This window comes from Fonsecaea monophora (genome assembly GCF_001642475.1).
Source record: "Fonsecaea monophora strain CBS 269.37 chromosome Unknown Scaff7, whole genome shotgun sequence".
Classification (NCBI taxonomy): domain Eukaryota; kingdom Fungi; phylum Ascomycota; class Eurotiomycetes; order Chaetothyriales; family Herpotrichiellaceae; genus Fonsecaea; species Fonsecaea monophora.
The window spans coordinates 1-23991 of NW_019173938.1; the positions used below are offsets into that span (position 1 = coordinate 1).

Genomic DNA, 23991 nt, shown 5'->3' on the forward strand with positions numbered 1-23991 from the left:
AGGGATCTGATGCATTGGAAAAAATTCAAAAGGGGGGGGAAGGTACAAAAGAAAGTCTTCGGCTGAGATCGGATGAGAAGAACCCTGAGTCAGACATGCAGCAACGGAGATGCAGGATGGGTTGGGCGATTTGGAAAAAAAGAAAAAGAGGAATAAGGGAAACGGGAGTGTACAAGATACCGATCTTGGGGAGAAGGGCAAAAAAAAAAAATTTACAAGGACCTACCTACCAACTACCAGGATCTGTTTAGTTCGTAGTTGTTAGTAGCAAACAGGCGAAAGAGGCGCATCACAAAAGTCTTTTGGAGGGGCAGGCAAGGGACGAGGGACGGATGAGGTGGGCCCAACAATACCAACTTGGGCGAGAGAAGGGAGCCATGGTCATGGGTACCTATAATGCCAGGTGCCAGTACAGTGGTTTGCGACCGCGGGGCAACCCTTTCAGCTCCTTACCCGGTAGCAAAAAAGATAAAAACTTTGAGGGAAGTACTCCGTAGGTCGGCAGGCAGGTAGGTAGGTACTGTTGAACCAACAGTTAACGAGTACCGTCTAGGCATCGACTTGTACCTATAGTACAAGTTTACGACCAAGTGCCTAGGCCCGAAGGTACCCAAGGGTACGGGTTGAATTGCCTAGATTCTCTCGAGGGGGGGGGGAAGGTCACCTTCCGTCATCACTTCAACCGCTGGGGTCAGTGGCTCACTAGGGCTGCCGGCTGCTGCCTGTTGGTGCATGACGTGATTACTTGTCGAGTTGTCTACCACGACCTAAGTACCTAGGTAGGTACCTAACCCTAGCACTCGTACGAGTACTCACTCACTGGGTACCATACCATGCACCTTCGCGTTCTGTGGCTTGTTGTACCAAGTACCTACTTGTCCCACGTACACTCGCTAACTTCGTCGACGCTACTACTGGCGCTACGCAAATCCTCGTCTTTGCACCCCCATCCCATCCCTTCTTTACCTCGAATCATGGACCTTTTCAACCCATAAGTGTGTTCCCCTAATTCGGAAATTGTAGGGAGTGACCTCTTGTGTAACCTTTCACGCGCATCCCTCATACATCGGTGCTTTGCCGCGATGCTGATCATGCGGAGACGCCATCGAAGCCGTCTCTCCTTTCTCACTTGCTTCTTGGTGCATCCTGCATGCCTAGCGCGAGATTCTGGCCCGCTAACTGCCTGTCTGCAGCATCTGCTGCTTGCTGATCACTCTCTCCGAACTTTCTGTCGGCGTGAATGTCCATTTCGAGGACGGCTCGTGCTCTTCCCATTGCTGCTGGAAAAATGCTTCGACTCACCGCTTGATAGGACTTATCCAATCGCAGGTTGCTGCCTGACCAGTGACCATCATCCAAGAAATCCTCCCTGGTTTGTGAGTACCGCGTCATCATCCGTCCCGACCAAACGAGTGTTGCCAGTTGGCGATCACTACCTCGTCCATCATCTGTGCATGGGGCTCGGGGTATCAGCCTTACCGAGATCTTGGTCCATTGAGAGCAGGCCATCCAATCTCGACATGACACATACCGATCATGCTACACTTTCGAGAGATCGACCCAAGTTGTTCTGTTCTCGGAATCAAGCTATACTCCTTCAACCTCGTATATGCGCACCGGAACATACATCTCCCTGCTATGCGTGGTGGTAAAGTCAAAAACTACACCAAGACATCATGGTTTAGTTGGGGTCGTTCCAGCTCGTCGGGCTTTCTGCCATTTGTTTCATTCGCTTACACATGGTCGCCGTGACCAGTCTTTAATTCGCAGATGAGTGCCGGCACAGCGATTCACCCGTCCACAGTGACTCGCTGCACATGAACGGGACACCTTGACATGGGGAAGCGGACTCGCACAGTGCAGGCCTCGGGGACCATGAATTCGGTCCACCCCCAAGTCTCCGCTTATCCCCGTGGGCAGCAAGGCGTCAATTTCTTCGCTTGAAATACAAATCACTTTGCAAGCCATTGCCCTTACTGCTTAGGCGCTGCTCCTGAACTTCGGATATCGTCCATCCTCCGGGCTTGTTGGTAGACAGCATGCACACGTCGACGCACACAAGCTTCATGACACCCAGTTCTGTATTTTTTTCTGACAATATTTTAGCCTAGGGTTCAAATGCCGGTCTTCGTGCCGTCTCAGATGTCCGATGATCCCACATCCCGAAACATTGTACGCGGGTTTTCTGTAAATCACCAGCATGCGTTCATCCTGGCTCAGCTGGTCCGCAGCTTCTTGCTGTCGACAGTTCCCTTTTGGTGGCTGGAAATCTTGCCCTCCTTGAACAGAGTTTATAGACCTCCTGGCCAGACCGGCAACCGCGGAAGGCCACAAGCATTCCAACCTCCGCCCACCCGACAACTAATGGGAATCGTGTCCGGTATTCCAGAACCCGTGTACAGGAGGTCTTGACGACATATTTTGTATCAGATGTTTCCAGGTGGCACAAGCCCAATCATATACACTTACGCCCAGAACCTGTGTTCCTTAAGCTCTTTCAGCCCCATCTGCTCAGTATGCAGGGTCTGAAAGCGATCGCGGTCGTGTATCTTGCCTTGTCCCGTACCGAGATCCCGGTGGCTCAGAAACGCTACGGAACGGATGCCGACCTTTTCCAAGAAGGCCAGGACACGTGCATAGCTATGAGCGACCTGGTCTACGCCGTGACTGTCATCGGATAAGCAAAAACGGATGCCTCTCTCCAGCGCAGCCTGGCAAATCTCTGCCTTGGGGTACGGCTCGTCCAGGCCCTTCCTCAATGCCGACGAGTTTATCTCGAGGATTCCACCGTAGCTGGCGATGCAGTCCAGGTTCCTTGATATCCGTGTCCATACACCCATCATGTCCTTGAAACTCTGGTTCGGATCGTCACTCTTGAGCCGGATGAGATCAAAGTGCCCAACCACAGGAGGTCTGAGGGTCCGCAACATGTCAAATTGGGCGTCAAAGTAATCTTCAAAGAGCCTCTCATCCGTTCCACCGGCCTTTAGTCGGGCATCGCGATACATGGAGCCGTCGTAGTCTATTGGGATCATGTGGACATGGTGGACCGATCCGACGAAAAAGTCATAGGGGTGCTTGTCCAGACTCTGCTTGATCAACTCCTCGGACTCGGGTCGGATCCATTCGCCTTCAAACCCTAAGGGCAGCCCTATTCTATCCTTGTACTTTTGGCGCAACCGGAGGGCCTCTGCGATGTACGCCGCTTCGTTGGCGAAGTGCATCTCCAGGGTGCTTGTCTCTCCCGGGTAGCGGTCTTGTTCGTGTCGGGGCATGTGCTCGGTCAGGGCAAAGACGGACATGTTTTTGGATATGGCCGTCTGGATCACCTCTTCGAGAGAGTCTCGAGCGTGATCCGCACAGAACTGGCCAGAGTGGGAATGATGGGAGAAGGGCATCTCGCCCAAGATTGTCGTTCTGTTGTTGGCTTGCCTCAGCTCGTCGACGGCCGTGTTTAGGACACCCACCACGACACCCAGGCACGAATGATTTTGGCACTTTTTGCAGATTGTGCTGATGCAGCAGGTGTTGCTCACGCTGTCAGAAACCCTATGCGACCGAAATGACCTTGGATTGGCTGCTTGAGCTTATGTTTCGACCCGTTGTCTACAGTCTGGAGGACGAGATACTCGAAAGACTAACACGGAGATGTCCAGACGCTGTACCCGAGTAGGATAGGGCAGTAGGGCTGTCTTTTCGCCGGAATAGAATCCCGAAGTTCGTCCGGATACTCTATCCCCAATATACCTGGCACGTGTTCTGACCGAAGCAAGCCCGTCCCTTTTCCATCTCCCTTCTTGTATCTATTATGTATGTACCTTGTATATACTTGTAGCCACTCGCAAGAAAAATAAATCCCTCCAAAAAGATCTGCTATCCTCAGAGCTCCCGCGAAATAAACAAAAAACGAGGAACATGGGACTCGAACCCACAACCTTGGCTTTTGTCCTATTTCATTTTGGATACATGGTTATAGGTGATACATCAAATATACCATGGACAGTGGATGAAATGAGTAGGAGAGCCACGCGCTACCATTGCGCCAATCCCCCCCTCCTCGTGCGAGGCTTTGGAAAAACGGACTTGAAAATCTGTGTTGAGATTTGGCAGAATTCCAAGAAACTTTTGCGGTGATAAACGATATAAACTTGGATTTTAATTCACGTGATCTGGGAATTCAGGGTCACCTATCTTGCTTTCCGTCTTGCCTATCGCCCTATCTAACCCTTACAAAGGATCGGTACTAAAGATAAGTCCGAGTAGGATGATATGGTTGGATTCTGGTTTTCTCGCTATCAGTCCACTTTGTCTCTCTACCTACCAACTAACCTCTCTCCCGAGTTCCTAGGTGCATGTGACTTGTGGTACGTAGCACCTACTTGTACAAGTATGTACTGTAGGTACCGAGAACCTCGTGACATCGTATGATTCTCTAACGGATATCTGTACCGAGTACTTACTTGGTCTTGGGACTTGTTCTTGTACCGGTAGGTCCTTGCGGCGGTGGATCTATCGAGGCGCCACGAGTGCGAGGCATTTCTAGATAGACGGACCTAGACCACCTCGTCTTCCTTTCCTCCGATCGTTCGAAAGGAAAGGAATTGCGGTGAGGCGGAGGTGAAGGCTCTGTTCTGTTGTGTTCTGTTTTCTGTTCAATTACTGGATGACCAGGTGGATCGTTGCATATACATATACCGACTACGTTGATCACCTCATTTCAATCATCGCGCTTCGTTTTAGAGGAGCCTATGTACCTCGTCCGCCAGTCTACCGAGTACATGTTTGTCTCTGGTCTTGCGCAGGATCCAAACCCAAAAGGCGCACCGCCAGATGAGCATAACAGAATTGTAGCATGAAACATTAACACCAGCGCCAGTTCAAGCTCGCCTTTTGTTGCCTCGCGAGAGACAATTCCCTCTCATTTCTTTTGTTTATTCCTCGGCTCTTTGATCTGAAATCGACGGCGTCCATCTCGTTAAGGCTCATTGTCTGCCGCAGCTTCTGCGGCCAGATGCTCGCCCTCTTCGGGATGTTCAACCCCTGTTGTTACATTCTTTGCATAAATCCCATCAAGCGTGACATTCATGGCACCCGACTGCACCAGTGCACTTCGTAAATCATCCAAGAGATCCTCTCCGTCTTCGATCCCTACGCACAGTCGGATCAAATCTTCAGGCACCCCGCGCTCTTTGCGCGTCTTAGCATCGATGCTGGCGTGGCTCATGCGGCACGGCATGCTGATGAGCGAATTGACGCAGCCAAAACTCACACTGATAGCCCACAGTTTTGCAGACTCGACAATCCGCTCAGACAGCTGGATGTCTCCAGTTTCGAATGACAAGACTGCACCGGGTCCCCGAGCGATAGAGTGGAAGAGATCATACTGAGGATGGCTCTTCAGTCCTGGGTAGCGGACTTTAAAGCCTGCGGATTCCAGGAACCGGGCGATCATCATGGCATTTGCCTGTTGTGCGTCCATTCGAACCTTCAATGTCTTGATGCCACGCATGAGGAGCCAGCAGTCAAACGGAGCGAGGCCGCAACCTGAGGCATTGATTGTAAAGTAAAGCTTCTCCCCCAGCGCTTCATCGTTGACGGCAAGCACACCAGCCATCAAGTCGTGGTGGCCAGACAGATACTTCGTGCCAGATTCGTAGACCACATCTGCGCCGAGTTCCAAGGGATTCTGGAGTAATGGTGACAACATGGTGTTGTCCACGATGACAAGGCTGGCTGGATTGACAGCGTGGGCGTAATTGGCGATCGTGGGGATATCAACAATCTTGATCAGAGGGTTGGTAGGTGTCTCAAGCAAGACCATGGCCGTTTTCTCGTTCAGCACCTCCTTCACCTTTTCAGGTGTGGTTGTGTCGACATGGTGGACGATGATTCCGCCGTGCGTGGACAGATACTTGAGCAATCTGTTTGTTCCACCATATAGATCGTCTCCTGTCACAACCTCATCCCCCGGTTTCAACTGGCGAGTAATGACATCAAGTGCACCCATGCCTGAAGAGACGACCAACGCTCTTTTGGCGCGCATGATCTTTGCAAGGTGTTTTTCTAGGTGGGTGCGAGTTGGGTTGCCGCTGCGAGTATAGTCATAGTCGGAGACTCCGCCAGTGGCCGAGGTCTGTTTGAAGGTGGCAGACTGTATGGTTGTTAGCGAGCGTCGCCCTTAAGTTCCTCATCACCGCTGATCAACACTAACCTGGTATATGGGCACGCTGCTTGCATTGTACTGGTCGTTCCCCTCTGAATAGACGAGTTGTGTCGCAATGGCGTATTGTCGACCACTTCTCGGACTGGACGGGGTAGGTGAAGGCGGTAGATCATGCCCGTCCAGATCTACCTGGGAGAAAGCTTTGCTCATTGCGCTGAGCTTGGGATTCTTCAAGGGCGGTGTGGAAGACGACCCTGACTCAGACATGATGGCGGGGGTCGAAGGGTGGCGGAGGCACAAGCTCGACGACTTGTAGAGTACTGATCAATATATTCAATGACATATGAGAGCGAAACTGCTTGTTTGCTTCTCACAGCTAATGGCGACAGACTCGAGATGTCACACTGAATAGCTAGAGACAATGGACGAGAAGGGCGCAGAAGAAGTCGTCCGACGTGGTGAGTGGTTTGCATGTACCGAAGGTGGAGCAATTTTCGCTGTTGTCCGGGACAAAAAAGGCGAGGAGAGCCACCTAGAGCAAATGACGTGCTCGGGATAAATCTGGGGGGGCAGTTTTCCTTCCAACACGACTCACTTCCCCTTCCTTCCGCCACACTCAGGCACCTCAGCTGAGTGCCGACTTCGGCAAAACACATCCCAATTCTTTCGTTGGCACACACGGGCGCAAGAGGACATGTTTCCCAGTCCCGTGATATCAAATTCGTACGTTTACAATTCGGACCATTTCGCTGTCTACATACTTCCCCACGAAGACCCTACACACAATCCCTGGGCTGAATATTTTACCGAGGCAGTCTCGCCACGGCAAACTGTCCACGAAATCTCCCGATGCACAAGATGAGGGTTGAAAAGGTGTATTTTCAAGAGAATTCATACTATATTCTAGATTGTGGGCGGCTTGACGACTGCTCCTGATGTGCTTAGTAGAGACTATACATAGAAGAAACAGTTCGGATACATCTCAAACTCTACCGAAATCTCTCATGTGGGGGAGGAGACCACGTACAAGCTTGATGAAGAGCCTATCGAGATACGAGTTCTTGTATAATATCTTGTCAGTCATTGATGTCGGAGGTTTGCCATAATATCGGCACTTTATAACCCAATACTCTATCGATATCCAAAGCCAAGTACTGAGTACTCGGTGCCTAGAGAGTAATCGAAAACGAAGGAGTTGTCGCGTTAGAAATCTGCCCGAGGCACCGAGTACTATTACTGGGAGAGCTATCCCATGCTACCTCACAACCAGCATGATAATTCGATCATCTTCTGTCCTTGTCAACCAGTTCGAATATGTTGATCAACAGACTGCACGCCATGTGGTCCGGGCGACGATCACTAGACCAATGCGATAGAATGTTCCAGGGCGTGAAACGCTGACAGTTAACGGGTTCTGGAGCCATGGACGAGGGACGGAGCATGAAACTCCAGGGTCATCAGAAGATATGATCAAGGATGAAGAATGTGCACGCCCCAAACATTGCAGAGATTTCACAAAAGCTTAAGCAGGACTGACAGGGAGCAGGGTGGCTCTTTTGCTGCAGCTTCTTGGTTCAGCCCCCTTGGGTAATGAAACACAGTCAGCGGGACCAACCTGTGTGTGCATGTTTTCATGTGGAATGCTGTTGTTGTGCCTCGTACCGAGTACATTCCTCGCATGGCACAACGTCTCATCAATGCATACCGCATATGTTGTGTCCGAACCAGGTGATGACGGTGGTGGTATGTTTTCAAAAGCAAACCCATCCCTTTCTTCTCCTCGACTATGACCAGTAACCACAATTACCAACGGGGCGGCAGATGGAGAAGATGGTGGAGGAGAATTTGAACCAATCCCTCTCACCCTCAGCCGCCCCATTGTTTTCGACCGGCGTCTGGCTGACACGCGATTGGGCTCCAGTAAGCTCCTGGTTCCTGGTGCTAAAATTGCTTGCTTGGGCATAGTGTTACGTGCCTGGTCTCTTACTGGCAGCTCAGCGTCCCGGTCGACAAGGACTCACCTTGAAGCAACTTCAACCCTGCCCTGTGGCTCTCGTCAGAATTTTCGAGCCCGATGGTCTCAGAGCGGCGAGCATGCCGGCAGCACAGCGGAAGCACAGACTGTTTCGATACATGTTTCGGCCACAGACAAGGCGGTCAGAATCCCCGACCGTCACGCTCGCTGGACATGCTCTCAATGAGCCACAATACAAGGACGAGTACCGAGTACTCATGCGAAGACTGCAGATCCTCGTTAGTCGCAGAGGATCAGGTAATGAAAAGCCACGCTGCAGCCAAAGGCGAGCCACGGCGTGGTAACGAGATTGGGGTGTGAAATTGGGTGCAATAGAAGCGAGGAGATCAGAACCCAGTAACGGTAAAAGGCGAAATCAATGGCCTAACAAGAGGAGGCTGAGCCAGCCCCCAGGCTTTGAAGCGCGGTACAAGTACTAGTCTTGGTGGTATTTGGCGCTGCAGGTACGGGCTTAGCGTCTTGATCCTTTAACTAGGTTCTAGGGTACAGGCTCAACAAGGAGCGCCCGTGAGTAGCCCAAGGTCCGCTTTAGTGGGGCCCGTGGCTGTAACGGACAGGTTACTCGTTATACTCGGAAAATAACCACTGGATGCACTGGGTAGAGTGCCTGAGAGATATCTCCGTCGGGGCCACCTTTGGTTGGGCCGAGTCCACTAACTCCCCAAGATCTCTCCGTTTGAGTTTGCCCCCCAGGAGCCGCTGGCGTGCCCTTGTCTCGACCAACAGCCACCGCTTGGGCTTAGCAACTGCGCTTGTTGGCTTGTTGGCCTTGCCTCGTCACTCCTTTCCCATCACGTACACGGACTCCATTCAGCCTCTCCCTTTCGACACGTCCTTTGACAATGCCTTCCTTCTCACCTGTCCTTTGCACTCTCCATTCACGCCTGCACGCCCTCATCATCGAGCCTCGATGATCCGTCAACGTCGCCGTGGTCGCCGTCTCTCGTTCTGCGACCGATAATCCTCCCTTTCGACCTGCCAACTCCGCCTCGACGGCTGCGGTTCTTCATCCCTTTCGTGTCCAAGCAATTTTGCCAGCACCGAGTCCGACGTGCTCGCGTTCATTCCTTTAGACCGTCGACGTCCGGCCTATTTTGACACGATTGATCACGCTCTTTAATTCTTTGCACTTGTTGGACGCATTCTACAGCATTGCTGCCAGTCCCTTCCCACAAGATCACCTTGTCGTGTCTTCAGTCGACAGATCGAGTCTTCAAATCGCCGACAGCAGCTCTTTGGATACCATCTTTGTCTTCGCGAGCAATTGGCTGGCCCAACAATTTGAGGAGGAGTATAGCTTAGATCAGATCTCTTTGTTGGAAAGACACGGGCCATCCGGGGGTCAAAGAAGTCGCCAAAAATATATGGTTCGAGGCCTTTGATCGTTCGACTTTGTCACTTTGCGCACCTGCCGGACAAAGGAATTCCTATCATCACAAATTTCGACAGCCAGTGAGCCTGCTCTTAGTTTTGTAACTCGACCAAATCAGACTGGTTTGAACAACCCCGCGAAGAAGACGGAAGCGAAAGAAATCGTCTGGGACGGTTCTTTCGAGATACAGATCAGGGTCATTTGATCCTAGCCGCTCCTTTAAACAACTCTCACCATATACACTCGTTTCACAAGAAGATCAGAAGTAAGCAAAGGCTAGAACAAAGCTGCCAGACGTTTTGCTGACGGACTCTCCAGAAGCCTCCCAGACAACGACCTTCAAGATATGAAGATCTCATCACTTACATTGTTCGCTGCAGTGGTGGCAGGATCCTTTGCCGAAGCTGTCCCTGCCCATCGCCGTGGAGCGGATCTGAAGCCCAGGTACTATTTCCCGAGGGTCGTGAAGAGGCAGGTCACGTTTGACAATTCGACCACCTCGACCGACCCCAACAGCTCCAGCTCTACGGACTCGGGAATAGGTAGCTTGATATCGTCGGTATCCGATGCCTTGTCTGGAATCGCGTCTCAAATCTCGGGCGATACAACGACATCGACACCAGCCAGCACCGACGCACAGACTACCGACACAGGCACTGACACTGATACGGCAACGGATGTGGACACTGCCACAGTCTCGGCTACAGACACAAACGTACCCACGATTACAGACTTTTTCAACAGCCCGTCTGCAACTGATGTCCCTACTAGTATCAACAGTGATACAACTTCGACTGGGACGGATACGGCAAGCATTACATCTATCGCTACTTCAGGTCTGAGCACTGACGAGATTGGCATTACTCTGGGGCTTGGATCCATCATTACGACAGATTCATCTACGGACACTGCCACTGACACTGCCACTGCAAGCACTACAGATATCTCTGCTGTAGCCTCATCTGTTCTCTCATCGGCCAGCGATGCTGCAACTTCAATCTTGTCCGTGGCGAGCTCGTTGCAATCAGTTGCGGTGACTGCTTCTGGCACAGACATCGCATCCATTTCCTCAGCTTTGTCCTCAGCTGCTTCAGCTGCGTCCTCAATAGCATCTGATGTGAGCTCAGCAAACTCGGTCATAACTTCTACAGATGGCACTACCACTTCGAGTCCAGCTGATGTGACTTCTGACCTCAACTCCTTCATCTCGGACGTGACAACGACCCCTACAGTCTCACCCACTATCACGGATATCAATACTCCCACGGACACTCCCACAGATACTCCTACGGACACGGTAACGACACCTCCTACCACCACACCAAATACAACACCTACGGATGTGCCCACAGACGGTCCAACTGGGACACCAACAACCACTCCGACTGATACTCCGACCGATCCTCCTCCACCACCACCAACTACAACACCGACTACTACGCCCAATACCACTCCAACTGACACGCCGACGACCACCCCCACTGGTCCAACGGATATCAACACCACCCCGACTGACACTCCCACAGTTACCGGGGGTAATGGGAACAACACCGCGACCACTACTCCTACTGATACACCAACTGACACAATCGGCAACACACTGACTACCACACCTACTGAGACCCCCACTGAAACTCCTACAACTATCCCAACAGTGACTCCGACCGTGACGCCGTTTGTTGGGAACTTGACAACACCAATTGCAAGCACCACGACTGATAGGCCCACGACCTCGGAAATCCCTGTCAACACCGTCAAGCCCACTGGGACAGACTCGGCTACAGTGTTTGTTCCAGACTCTAGCATCATCTCTGCTACGACGGCTCCCCCCACTGAGACGTCCAAGTCAGCTTCAACAAGCGCTGCAGTCATTCCAACGACACTCCCTCGCGTCATTCAACCACAAGGTGGTGTACCTGACGCGCCAGAAAACTCGACCTTGATCCAGCTCGGGTTTGATTACGGTCTCAACTATGCTTTCGTGGTGTCCTCCCCTACTGCTGTGTCTCAGATATTCTCTTATCTGCCCGTTGGTCTTTCCCACGGATTAGGTATTGACCTTGATCAAGTGGTGATGCAGTATTTGCAGCCCTACAACACTTTGGATACTTTGAACTACATCACCACTTTGGCCATGGCATACATTCCCGCAGACAAAGTCGATACGCTCTCCCTGCAGCTCCTGAACCCTAACTCTGATCTCTACAACAACCCCAACCCGTCGGTCGTAACTCTGATGGGAATGATTGATCCTTCGATTCCCGTTCTGCCTGGATCTCAAATCGCGGGAGGAGGGACACCCATTAACTCGGCAAATTCTGCCGCCACGACTTCTGACCAAAGTGGCACGCCTGATGATGGCACACCCGGAGGCTCCGACTCTGGGAGCTCGCCAATCCGGCCGTCTTCAGTTGGTATTGCCGTTGGAGCCGTGGCTGGTGCCGCAGTCTATGGAGCTGCCATGTTCCTTGTTGCACGAAGGTACAAGAGAAGAAAGGCTGGCCACCAACGGTCAAGCAGCATGCAATCAGGGAATCGTGGACCTCGTGCTGGTGAACAGTCGAACCTGATGGTTGGGGCACGTGGCAGTTATGGCACTCGATTCGGTGGAAGGACCTCTCGGACAAGTGATCGCAGCAATTCTCAGCGAAGCGGACGGACGTACATCAGTCCACCCGTGATGGCTGAGAATAGTTTGGGATGGAACTGATTGGCAAGATCTACCTTGTACAGCTGGAAGATGTGCGACCAATTGATTGGAACTCAATGCCCGCTCACGAAAGAAACACCACACTTTGATTTTTCTTAAATAGTCGTTCCCCTTTTCTTTATTGCCAGTTAGGCCTTTTTGATACCTTGGAAAGAAGCGGAGAGGGGAAAGGTGGATTGGAGAAATGCCATTTTGATTGAAGAAAGTGACCATGATGTACAAGAACATGAAGGCCAGAGGAAGAGGGCGGGGAGCGGGGAGCTAGTGAGAGATTGAAAGGACAGAGAGACAGAGAGAATATTGTGAATATAGAGCAGCTCATCCATCCATTATACTGTAAGATCGTCGATGAGATGGCATGTGTAGAGAGGTATTTGATGGCATCTGAGAAGCAACTGCCCCAGAAAGATAGTCTATCCCAACCTAACCTGATCGTCGATCGAATCTGGCAATGCAGTGAGGTGGGAGATGTGAAGGTATACCGAGTAGAGGCTACCAGGCAGGGGTTGAGTGAGGCACAACGGCAATGGCAGTCAATGGCAATTTACTTTATTTTATCATCCATCGTCGTGTTCCACTAACTGGCTAGCTACCTACCTACCTACATAGCTACATAGCTACTGTAGCAAGCTATGTAGGTGGCTACTAGCTACCAGTATAATATACTAGGTACTTAGTTGACAACGTACACATTATCCACAACAGTCAGACGGAGAATGTGGGCAAGAAAATGGCCAATGGCGAATGATTGATCGATTGATGGTTATTCTAGCCTCCCAAAAGTCCAAGTCCAATCCTGTCCACCTCCATGTCCCATGTCCATGTCCAATAAGAGATAGATGGCCTACGATAGATAGATATCATTCATTCGCAGTATCCAGCACCCAGCATCCAGTACCCGGTACCGAGCAACGAGTACAGAAAGACAGATAGACAGACAGACAAGAGTCAATCAGGCCCCTGACCTCTGATGAGGGGCGTATGCGTTCCTCACTCTGCCCCTCATGGGAAATCTCTCGTTCAAGAGCGCTTCTTCGGTGGCAGACCCCGTCGTGCCGCCGGCGCCGGCGCCGGCGGGTGTTGTTGCTATCTCATCCACGCCCATGCCCTCGCCCCCGTCGCTTTCGGCCCGCTTTGCCTGAATGTGCCTGTCTTCGTGGAATTCCGAGTTGGTCTCCAGTTCGATCAGGTCGCCCATTCGGTCAACGGCGCCGTTACGTTCCCTCTTTGCTCCCGCGCCAGCCATCTTCCTCATCCACCCTTCGATCGCGCCGCCGACGTCACTGGTCAGACCCGCGCTATTTGAGTTGGAGCGTAGGCTTCGTACAGACTCGGAGCTCGCGCGGGGCGTGGATCGGGACGTGGATATTTTCGCACTGAAGCCCGTCCGGGGGATTTCCCCAGGTGGTGGCAGGAAGTCTGGGAAATATTGGTTGAATTTGCGATTCAATGGGTCCTCTGCTGGCCCCGGGCGAGAAGCTTCTGTGCGAAGACCGCGAAGGGTGCCGACCCCTCCGGGCCCGCGGAGGGCCTCAGCAAAGGGGTTGCCTCCGGTGACACTGGAAGAGCGTTGACGACCAGACGAGCTGAGCCGGGACGAGGGAAAGTTGGGACGGCGGACAGGAGAGGCATTTAACGAGGCAGAAAGCTGTGCGGCATGAGTGGGTGGGTGGCGGAGCGTATCGAACGAGGTTTTGGGCGTGGACGACGGCGAGGCTGTAAGGGTGGCGTTCGATTTTCGACGGGCACGGGGAAAGTAGCCCAATGCACGACGGGGCACGCGAAGGACCTCAGTGGCTTCTTTGAAGTTGGGTAGCATGACCCAGCAGTCATGTTTGAACTCGACATCTTCGGAGAGAGAGGTGATGAGCGACAACGGTTCCGAGGTCAGAGCAGAGGAAATGGTTGTGTTTGCGCGCGAGGAGCCGTGAACACCATTGGATGCTGGAGAGTCGAGGTGCTTCAGTTTGGCGTCGGGGATATCTTGAGGAGAGAGGCGGTCGGACTCTGGATCAAAGAGATCTTTGGAGAGGTATGGACTCTCGACTCTCCTTCCTTTGATGGTGGAGCCTTCCAGCGGGACCAAAACATGCGTTCGTGTTTGGACGTTGTCGTTTGGCCAGAACCGATTCACCTTTCGGAAGAGGTCAGGCTGGCAGTTGTACTTGATGATGATTCCAGCCAGCGTGTCCCCTTTCTCAACTTTGTGCATATAAACAAGCGCATCCTCATTCTGGTCCGCGGGAGCCGGTGTGGCAGAGTCCGCGTCCGAGTCACGTCTCTTATACTTGCCCAGACGATCGCGGTTCTCTGATGCACTTGCAAGCAGCAGGGCTTCCCTCTTCTTCGCCTGGACCATTGCCTGCCGCTCCTCGACACTACCCTGGATGAAATTTGTGGTGGACTGAATCGAAGGACCCCATTGTGGCAAGGTCCTTTTCGAGCCATAGTGGTTGTCCTGTTTCATCCATAGAGACTTCTTGAACGAGCCAGCGACCTTCTCCTTCGAAGGGCCCGCCCCTTCACTCCCTAATAACGTGGACGCGAAGCCCTGGAGCGAGGTCCATGGCTCCCACAGCCCCTGACTTCCTCCGGTAGGGGTTGAAGTGCCCGAGGATGACCTCGCATGTGTCTTACTCGATCGACCGTTCCTCGGTCTGTCCGTCGACTTGGACCTCGATACCGCGGCGTCGTTGGGGGAGACGCCTCTGCTGGGGAATAGTGGCGGGGTAGAGGACGTGGAGGTAGATATGGCGGTGGACTGGGTAGGAGTACCCTCATCGTCCAGGTAGGATATCAGACGACCGGTTCGAGGGCGCAGGGTCGAGGTGCTACTATTGGCAGACTGGTAGAGGCCGCTAAGGGAACTGTTGCTCATGGCTGGCCTGGCGACCAACGCGAGACATCGGAGACTGGCGGCGACATGGAGGATCCCGACGGGCCCCAAAGGATATGGATCCCAAGGGGGGGTGTTTGACAGGCGAACCTGGCTTGGTTTGTTCCTTTGTACAGAACAGACAAGAGGACGGACAGGTCTGTTGATTAGGAGTTGTACCCGTAGAACCAAACCCGGGGTTGCAGTAGGGTAAAGGTAGAACGTGTGCACAGGGACGGACTTGTCGATGCTAGTTTGGCTTTCGGAGTCCTTTGAAGTCCCAAGGAGATGATGCGATATCAATGGGTGAAATGGGGGTTGAATGGGCCATGGCGCGGCCTCAGCCGCCGACGTCGATCCGATTCTGGTCTCAGTCTCACGTGAACAGCCCACATAATGACCTGCTGGGTGACCTGAAGCCCTTTGTTGGGAGCCTCGCGTACTTGGTTTCTTTGAAAATATACCATGTACATGTATATCTCTTATCACAAGCTCAAGAACTTTGTCTCAATCAGTGACATTCCAGGCTAATGGATATCCATATACGCATGCACCTCTTAGCAATAACCCAACGTCTTTGGCTCCGACGCCTTGCGAAGCCGCATCTTTGGCTCTTGTTGCGCTTTCTATCATATACTTGTAGCACGCTTGACATCGATCAGAGGCTGTCCTCTCTCCATCTGCTCCGGACCCTTTGCCAGCCCTCCTTCTCCTCCAATCCGCCTCTCTTCTCAAGCCCAAGCCCACGCTCCACCCACTCCTGACTTCCCATTTCGCTCAGACGGCTGAGCGCCCTGGCAAACGCGAACCGCTCTTCATCACCGCTGAAGAGGGAGCTTTGCTTCAACATGCTCATATTCATTCCCAGGTCATCCATGAGGTTGCGCATCACGTCGTCGACATCCGCCCCTTCCTCCTCGCGTGCCCCTCTGCCTTCGGTGGATTTTTTGACCTCTTCGACGACAGCATGTTCTTCTTTGGACGCACCAGATTTGTCATTCTGAACTTTGTGGGTGACCTTATTCAGCGACTCATCCAGCTCACTCTTGGACACAAAAAGCTGAGAGAGAGGCACTGCGGTTGTGAGAACCAGCTTTGCATGCGATTCGTACACGGCATCGATGAAAGTGATGAACCGCCTAGCCCAGTCGCGTTCTCTGTGAGTCATGCCGGGCACGTCGGTGACGATGAACGCATCAAAACTGCGCATCATTTCAATGTAGTCCGCGGCACCTGTAGCGCGACCGATCAGCTCGTGGAAAGTAAACTTGGCGCAACGGCCTGAGGCGAGCGGGATCTGGACTTCGCGACCCCAAACGGTGATTGTCGTGGGATGAGGCGGATCGTTCTCAGGATCGCCCAGGAAACGGAACCATTTGTTCGCGTGAGAGACGGCCGCTCGATCGAGCGGATGATGGTACACTCCTGAGGGAGGTCTTGGGAGTTTGCGGTAGTCCGTTTGGGAATCGAGATTTATGACCTTGAGTTGTTTCTTCAGGAGGTTAATGCACGGGACAAACGACTGTCGCTGAATCCCATTCTTGTAGAGATCGTCCGGGTGTCGATTCGAGGTCGTGACCAGTACAACGCCGTGCGACATCAGAGCCTCGATCAAACGACGGAGGATCATGGCGTCCGCGACATCGACCACCTGAAATTCATCGAAGCAGAGGACCTGGGCCGTTTCGGCGATATCCGCCGCGATAAAAGGCACGGCGTCAAAATCGTTGCCATACTGCATGCGGACCTTGTGCAATCGCTTGTGGACGTCTTGCATAAAGTTGTGGAAGTGAATTCGAGTCTTGGAAGTGATGTTGGGAGGTAACGTGTCGAAGAAGAGGTCCATCAGCATGGTCTTGCCAGAACCGACGTCGCCATACATGTACAGTCCCTTGGGCAGGTTCTCTGGTATTTCGCCAATGGCCTTCTTCTTGTTCCCGCCCCCGAACAGAGACCCAAACAGAGATTTCTTGGGCGGCTGGAGATCGTTGACGTCCGGGTGGACGATCTTGGGAGGGTTGTATTCTTTTAGAGTCTCGTGCAGGTCTTGGAGGTGTTCAATCAAAGCTGGGGACACGCCAGTCAGTCAGTCTGAGTAGCTCAACCCGCGAAACAACAAAAGAGCGACGTCGTCTACGCACTTCTCTGGTGTTCATCCTCTCGCAGTCGTCTCGTTTGCACTCTCTCGTCATACTCCTCCAAAGGTCCGCGCGTGGAAACATCGGTCACACTGGCGAGCTCTCGTCTCTGCTGCTGGTGCCGCTGGACCGATCTCGGCACTCGGACAGTCTGTCGAAGACTCCTGGAACTTCTTCCATTGCTGGCCACGACATGGATCTGGCGAGACGAACTTCTCAACGCTTTTCTTTGCCGTCGCAGAGTGTCAAGGCAGTTGGTGCATATCGTCCGCCTTAACGGCAGGGCTGCGGTATCGGAGAGCAGAGCTCTTACGTAGGACTGAACGGCGATGCGGAAAGGTTGCACAGGCGGCTTCATCTTGCTCAAACGAGGAATGCCTAACTTCACAGAGCAGACCCGCCCTTGTGCTAACAGACCAGCCGAGTCATGGCGAGGAGGTGTATTAACAATAATATTGATAAAGAGAATATCCGCCGCAGTGCAGAGACGTCAGAGCGAATTGCTCTTGCGCCTTCGGAATAAACACCGCAGTTTGTGATCTCGGCCACCTCGGACAACCATCGGCGAGAAAACTATTGCCGTCAGTCAAGACACGATGCTCACCACTGTCAGATCTTTCAGCCGCCGTTTTCCCCCTTTTATCTTATTTTTCTCATCTTAGGACCGTGAGAGTGGAGACAAAAGACATGTGGTCTCGCGGTCTTGAACCAGTGATAGAGATGGTGGCAGAAATTCATTACAAAGAGCAGGTTCTATAGACCTCTGAGGACTATCGTCTCGACCCGAAATTGGCCTGCATACCCGCGTGATAGAAGGGACTATATTTTGCGCACAAGGCTTTCCATCATCCATGTCTCATCGCGCCGCCGCCGCCGCGTACCTGTCAAAGATCCGTCCAAAAAAATGACTTCGAGAGATTTCAACTCCACGTAAGCAACTTCATATCCTCTCCCCTCTTTCCAGACAAGGCCGAAAGTCTTGAAACTTTTTGCGAGAAATGGAAAAGTCTTCCTCCAAGATCAACCCGAGGACGCCTCCCAGGAGCGCCAAACATCGTCACATTAACCATTCGTCTCATCAATTGCTCTGTCGCTCATTCCGTAAGTCGCGCGTAAGAAAAGGCTTGCGAGTCAATGCAAAACAGCGCTGAGACTCGTGAAACTGCTCATTGGCAATATTCAGAAGGCATCATCGGAAGAATAACATCGTTCCCTCAAGCGCCCGCAAAATTGACGTAGAGTGTTAGTTTTGGGTTCCGTTGTAGCGCGACGTCGAGGTTGTCATCGTTCTCGAGGTCAATCAGAGTGTTCGTTGGCTCGTCCTTATATTGTATGACAATATCTTCATTGACCTTTAGACGTTCCATCAGCTTCTCCCGCAGTGCAGCAAATATAATGTCCTGAGGTACGCGCAGGACAATAATGTCATCCTGAAAGAACACCTTGACCTTCATAACAGCGTTGGCGTTGCTAGCCTTCATGCTTGAGGAGGTGGAATTTTGAGTCAAATTGCTGGCCTGGGAGTGCAGGAAAGGGGGCCCTCCCATGGCCACGCCGGTCCCAGTGGACATGGGTACAGGGCCTCGATGTTGCTGGGACGCTCGTGCGCTGGGAGGTGGCATACCTCCGTACGCCATACCGGGCGCTTGCTGGTTAGAGGACGTCCGCGAGACTGGTTGCATCGATTGCTGCGATCCCGCGGATAGTCGGTAATCCTCGCCTAGCGCATTGGGGTCTATTTCAAAATCTTGACCCGGTTTGGGCTTGAATAGATTTCTCACAAGCATGCTTTTGGAGATGTGAGGCGGCATTGCCACTATCTTTTTGATATATTCGTCCAAATTCTGGCGTCGACCGTTGGAAATTGCGTCCGTGACATGTGCTACCGGCCCAGGCATAAACGGGAGGGTACGAGGCTTGCCCTTATTGCCGGCTTCTTCGGGGAACATCTCCAATAAAGCAATCTGAAAGTCGTAGAAATCAGCGTAGTATCGTGATAGCTCCCACCATCGACCGTCTTCCATTTGACATTCGATGATATACCAGTACATGTCGTTGTCGAAACAATAACGGGGCACTGAAGCGCTGATCGGCGCAAGAGGGATATTCGACTGCTGCGACATTCTCGCACCGTTCTATTCGATACTGGGTTAACCTCACCTCTTAGATTGGGACAACAAGACCTTCCACTTACATAGTTTGTGTTGGGGAGTGATTGCTGCGAGGAGGTATTTTGAATGCTCATGCGAGCCATCTCGGATGACATTTGAGCCTGGGGATTGTCAAATTTGCCTAGGCTGATACTGCTGTTTTTGTATTCCGCTGCAAACTTTTTCCACTCTTCAACTCGAGGGACGCCTGCTTTCCGGACAGCCTCAAGGGGGTCGGCCACCGATTGCATTGTTGCTGTATCCTTAATATCGACAAACGAAACCGGAATCAATCCTGGCCCTCCTAACCGTCCTATCGGCTTCGCAACGAACCATTCCGGATTGGACTGCGCCACGACAATGATTGCTTCGCCGGCTTTGGCGTCCAGCTCATCTGCCCTTTCCGCATGAAAATCATATTGCACCACACCATAGACCATGGCGCCCGCGTTTCTTCCGGTCATACTCGGCCCTCGCTGGTGTGCTCCTGGACTCGGTCTTGTAGTGGCAGTTGATTCGGATCTTGTGTGGCCGGAATTGGTCGAGCCTTTCTCTGAAAATCCCGAGTCGTGACCATCCATCTTCTCCCCTGGGGATGAAAGAGAGTTTTCACTTTGTCGCTGCTTCTTACCGACGACTTCAAAGTAGGCCACCGGCACGAGCCCTCTCGCCGAGGGGATGAGCGGGTTGCAGGCCTCGTACCACTCTGTGTCGTCCTCGCGGCTCAGGACGTGAAAAAAGTCGCCCTTGTGGAAGGACAACTCTTGCGCATTGCCATTTTTGGGCTCGTAGTCGTATAAGGCTTTTATCACTTTCTTGGGAGGAAGCGCCTGGATCGTCTTGGGGGTGATGGTGAGACTTGGTGGCTGCCTCGTGTCCTTGTCACTCTTGAGAGATCGGCGGATAGCCTAAAGGAGAGAGATACATGAGCGCCTGCGATCTTACAAGGGCAGCATTGTGAATGATGGGCGGTGACATACCTTCATTGTCGCATTTGACGTGTGCCCCGCAGTCGTCCTTGGCTGGATAGAAATTCCTAGGAGAATGGGGGTTGTTGTTGGTTCTAGGTCGACTGCATGTGAAGTGGCAAGGTGGAACGAGGCTTTCAACGGCTCGTACTGGTTTAGGACGGTGTTGAACTGTTCGGAGCAAAGATGAGGCAGAATGTGTTTCAACTTTGGAGGAGTTTTGACAGGCTGGGGAAAGGTCGTTGATTGTTCGGACAGGCGCAGCGGCACACGAGGTTTAGGCAGGGAGAAAAGATCTGGTGCGTTTCCTCTAGCGTGTCTAGCAGGGATTCCTCCTAGTGTTCCGGCTCAAGCCCGCAATGGCCCCCACGGATTCAAGATTGCAAAGGGAGTCAAATTTTGCCCATCAAATGCCAGTCACGGAAGGCCAGAGATTGGGAATATTGATCATTCACTTTGGGACTTGCTCCCACTCCTCTCACTGAGAACAGGTAGGCATGTGATGGTCTGATTTGAAGGACATGCGGACTTCCGAGGTACCTGTACTGGGTAGGTTGGTGCGTCTGGTCCGTATGCGAGGTACTCTTGGTATGTATGTAAATGTAAAGAACTTGAGTTCCAAGCGTTAATTAGCTAACTACCCGTACCGTAGTCGACGCAACCCGCAACGTGGGCATAGGCATGGGTACTCGGTAGGGGTAGGGGCACGGGCACGGGCGCAGGCGCAGGCATGGGGGATGACATGGGCACAGGGGGGCGCAGACGCATGGCAGCCACTATTATTCAGTCATTTGGCCCTTGAACCATCAAACCATTCCCAAAGCATCCACAACCAAAAGATTCGAGAACAAAGGAGCCCCCCAACCGCTACCGTTTGACCGGCCGTCCGTCCTCAACAAGGTCAACGACGTCCAGTCATTTCGCGTGTCGACCCTTTGTGCTTTGTGCAGCTAGACCTAGCGGCATGTTGATGGCAGAGGGGGAACTTCCAACCATTAATCATTGCCCTGCAGGAAAGCCATGTATACTCGAAACCATCAGCCCTTCCACTCCACTACGAGTACTCGTCCTCACAGCTGGGTGGATCAGAGTAATACCTCATCTCTCCTGTACCCTTCTTCAGCTCGCTCATCCCGGTCTGCACGTCAAGCCTCCCGCCCTCCCCGACGCAGGTCTCAGGTCTTTGAAACGACAGGGTTTAACAAAGACTGCATGACAGATCCTACACCAATTGTCGAACAATCACATCCATTTCCAGCTTTTGTACTACTTCCAGAAAGGTAAATCTCAGAGAAGACCCTTTGTCCTTGTAAGCCTCTACGGAGGTCTTCTTCATACGCATCCTTCGAGGAGCCTCGAAGCATCTCCCAGGCTGTTCACCGTCGATAACGGCTATGGGATAAAATAACTGTAACAGTGAACCGGCCCGCAACGTTCGAGTTCTCAATAACTCCGCCTCTGGTCATTTGTTGACCTCAAAAAGCACAATGCTAAAGTTGCTGCACAGGTTGACCAAAGAGAAAGAATCGCAACAGCCTCCATGCCTGCAGAGATGGCATGCAAGCGACCCAACGGGAATCGAATTTCAGGTGCTGAAAACACGGTGCATGTCAAGCCGACAGTCGCATCAACGATTGCGGTCAAAGACCAGATATATCAACGTCTCCAGGACCTCGTAGAGACCAACTGAATGGGTATCTCATATTTGACCCTTGATGTCGACCTGGCCAAAAGCTCTAATCTTTGCCATCTGAAAGATATTCCCCGCCTTCGCAGTTAAAAAGCGGACATCACCATCGCGTTCTTCAAGTAGATTCGAGGAATCGTCTGGGACATGGTCGAGGATGAATTGGCAGGCCTCTTCGTCCGACTCAAATCCGAGTTCCTCAGTGACGAAGCGCAATCGCACGTCCGGTTTGTACCTGCAAGCAGTTCAGCGACCAGAGTCATGTTGCTAGAGAAATTGGGGGACTTACGCTTTGCACAAACACGCCAATGCCGCTAGCCTCTCACGTTCTACGAACATATCCATCAAATATGCCCCCATGTCGGGCACGGTGAGATACAATTTGAAGAATTTGTGGTAATTTCCAAGAGCGAGAGCCGAGCGAACCTCCAGCGCATGCTTGATTGCTGGCTCCTTCTTGTCTGCTGGGGTTAGATCAGAGAGCACGTCATTCATGTCAGTTTGGTTGCACGTGTGGATAAAATAGAGGATACGATATGCCTTGAACTCCACAGGGTGACCACCGAGGTTCTGTTTGTACAGCGCTCGTAGCTGTGTTTGGCACTGGTTATACTCACCCAGGTCACCCTTCTCCAAAGCAATGCGAGCATGATACTCATAGACGCTGGTGGTGAACTCGTTTTTGATATGTTGGACGGTCAAGTCTTGCCGCAGTGATTTGAATTGATCACAAATGTAGACGTAGTTGCCCTCAGTGCGCCATTTCTTCTTGAGTAGTTCCAAAGTTTTGCGGAGGACTTCCAGAGGTCGGACATCATCAGGATTGGGGGCTGATGTCAATCTGAAGTAGTTCTTCTCGAGTTTTTGCGACCGGCCGACAATTGGTCCAGTCATCCTCGGCTCTGGTGAAGCAACCCGTGATGACTCTTGTGTGCGTGGTGAACCCGATCCCGCGCGTGTCTCCTCGAATCGCCGCCTGCGAGAATCCAGGCTTGCCTGGGTTTTACTTACGGATTTATTCATGTCGAGTTTAGGGCGCTTTTCAGATGGGTTGAAGGAAACACGGTCAGCCAGAGATCCGGGAGTTCGTCCATTCGTCCTCCAAGGTGGTTGTGATGTAGAAATTTCACCATCCGCTGAAAGTTCCGTGGACTTGCGCTTACGTGGAACATCCGGTTGAGGGTGGTAAGGAGTGGTGGAAGCGGTTTGAACAGGTACAGGAGGAACATAAGACGGAGGGGATATGGGGGCAAGAAGAGCACGACTGCGTTCATCCCGAATCATTTGTTGCGGTAGTGGCAGCTCTTTCCAGTTGATAGTATCCAACTTGCCACTCTGAGTTGCATCAGTGATGATTTCCTTTAGTTTTGTTTCAATCTGCTCTTTCGAGACATCCCGTATTTCTGCGGCTTTGGCAAAGGAGCGGTTGACATAGTCACGGACATCTGGAGACCAGACTATCTTTTGTCGTGCTGGCTGTTGCGGTTGGGGCGGTGCAGTGTTTGACACAGTGTTTGTTGGAGGTGAGGGCATATATTGTTGAGGTGGCAATGGAGTGGGAGTATAGGTGGGTGGCGGAGGAAGATGCGACTGGGAGCCAAAGGCATTTCGCGCGGGAACTGGTATGTAAGCATGATTCTGGTGGTTCAGCGACGGGTATGAAGTCTGCCACGGAGGGTGGCCAGCAGGAGATGAATACATGGCAGCGAGTCCAGGAGTACAAGGCTATACGAGGCAAGGTTTAGCAGAAAGTGAAGAGAAGTATCTCAGAGAGCGAGGCGGTACAAGAGCAGGACGAGAATCGCTGAGGCCGGCGCTTTGGTAAAGGAACAGGAGACCGTGAGAGGAAAGGGAGAGAAAGCCCTGAAGTTGTCGTTCAACGTGGTGGTCGCA

At 52.3% G+C, this 23991-nt stretch overlaps 7 protein-coding genes across 7 annotated transcripts; 1 reads left to right on the top strand and 6 right to left on the bottom strand.

Moving 5' to 3' along the window:
- Positions 1 to 2465: 2465 nt before the first annotated feature.
- On the bottom strand, positions 2466 to 3398 carry AYO21_01708 (hypothetical protein; the record flags this gene model as incomplete). Its single annotated transcript, XM_022651690.1, has 1 exon — positions 2466 to 3398. One exon carries the CDS (start codon positions 3396 to 3398, stop codon positions 2466 to 2468), a length of 933 nt encoding a protein of 310 aa, XP_022515808.1.
- Positions 3399 to 4975: 1577 nt separating this feature from the next.
- Positions 4976 to 6430, bottom strand: AYO21_01709 (cystathionine beta-lyase; the record flags this gene model as incomplete). The annotated part of the gene is made up of 2 exons (XM_022651691.1): positions 4976 to 6151; positions 6212 to 6430. The coding sequence occupies 2 exons, from the start codon at positions 6428 to 6430 to the stop codon at positions 4976 to 4978; spliced, it is 1395 nt and encodes a 464-aa protein (XP_022515809.1).
- Positions 6431 to 9916: 3486 nt separating this feature from the next.
- AYO21_01710 (hypothetical protein) lies at positions 9917 to 12280 on the top strand (the record flags this gene model as incomplete). The annotated part of the gene is made up of 1 exon (XM_022651692.1): positions 9917 to 12280. One exon carries the CDS (start codon positions 9917 to 9919, stop codon positions 12278 to 12280), a length of 2364 nt encoding a protein of 787 aa, XP_022515810.1.
- Positions 12281 to 13232: 952 nt separating this feature from the next.
- On the bottom strand, positions 13233 to 15158 carry AYO21_01711 (hypothetical protein; the record flags this gene model as incomplete). Its single annotated transcript, XM_022651693.1, has 1 exon — positions 13233 to 15158. One exon carries the CDS (start codon positions 15156 to 15158, stop codon positions 13233 to 13235), a length of 1926 nt encoding a protein of 641 aa, XP_022515811.1.
- Positions 15159 to 15813: 655 nt separating this feature from the next.
- AYO21_01712 (hypothetical protein) lies at positions 15814 to 17651 on the bottom strand (the record flags this gene model as incomplete). The annotated part of the gene is made up of 2 exons (XM_022651694.1): positions 15814 to 17222; positions 17297 to 17651. The coding sequence occupies 2 exons, from the start codon at positions 17649 to 17651 to the stop codon at positions 15814 to 15816; spliced, it is 1764 nt and encodes a 587-aa protein (XP_022515812.1).
- An 856-nt stretch (positions 17652 to 18507) lies between these two features.
- Positions 18508 to 20429, bottom strand: AYO21_01713 (hypothetical protein; the record flags this gene model as incomplete). Its single annotated transcript, XM_022651695.1, has 4 exons — positions 18508 to 19428; positions 19488 to 20032; positions 20075 to 20351; positions 20424 to 20429. The coding sequence occupies 4 exons, from the start codon at positions 20427 to 20429 to the stop codon at positions 18508 to 18510; spliced, it is 1749 nt and encodes a 582-aa protein (XP_022515813.1).
- A 1681-nt stretch (positions 20430 to 22110) lies between these two features.
- AYO21_01714 (hypothetical protein) lies at positions 22111 to 23799 on the bottom strand (the record flags this gene model as incomplete). The annotated part of the gene is made up of 2 exons (XM_022651696.1): positions 22111 to 22333; positions 22388 to 23799. 2 exons carry the CDS (start codon positions 23797 to 23799, stop codon positions 22111 to 22113), a joined length of 1635 nt encoding a protein of 544 aa, XP_022515814.1.
- Between the last annotated feature and the right edge of the window lie 192 nt (positions 23800 to 23991).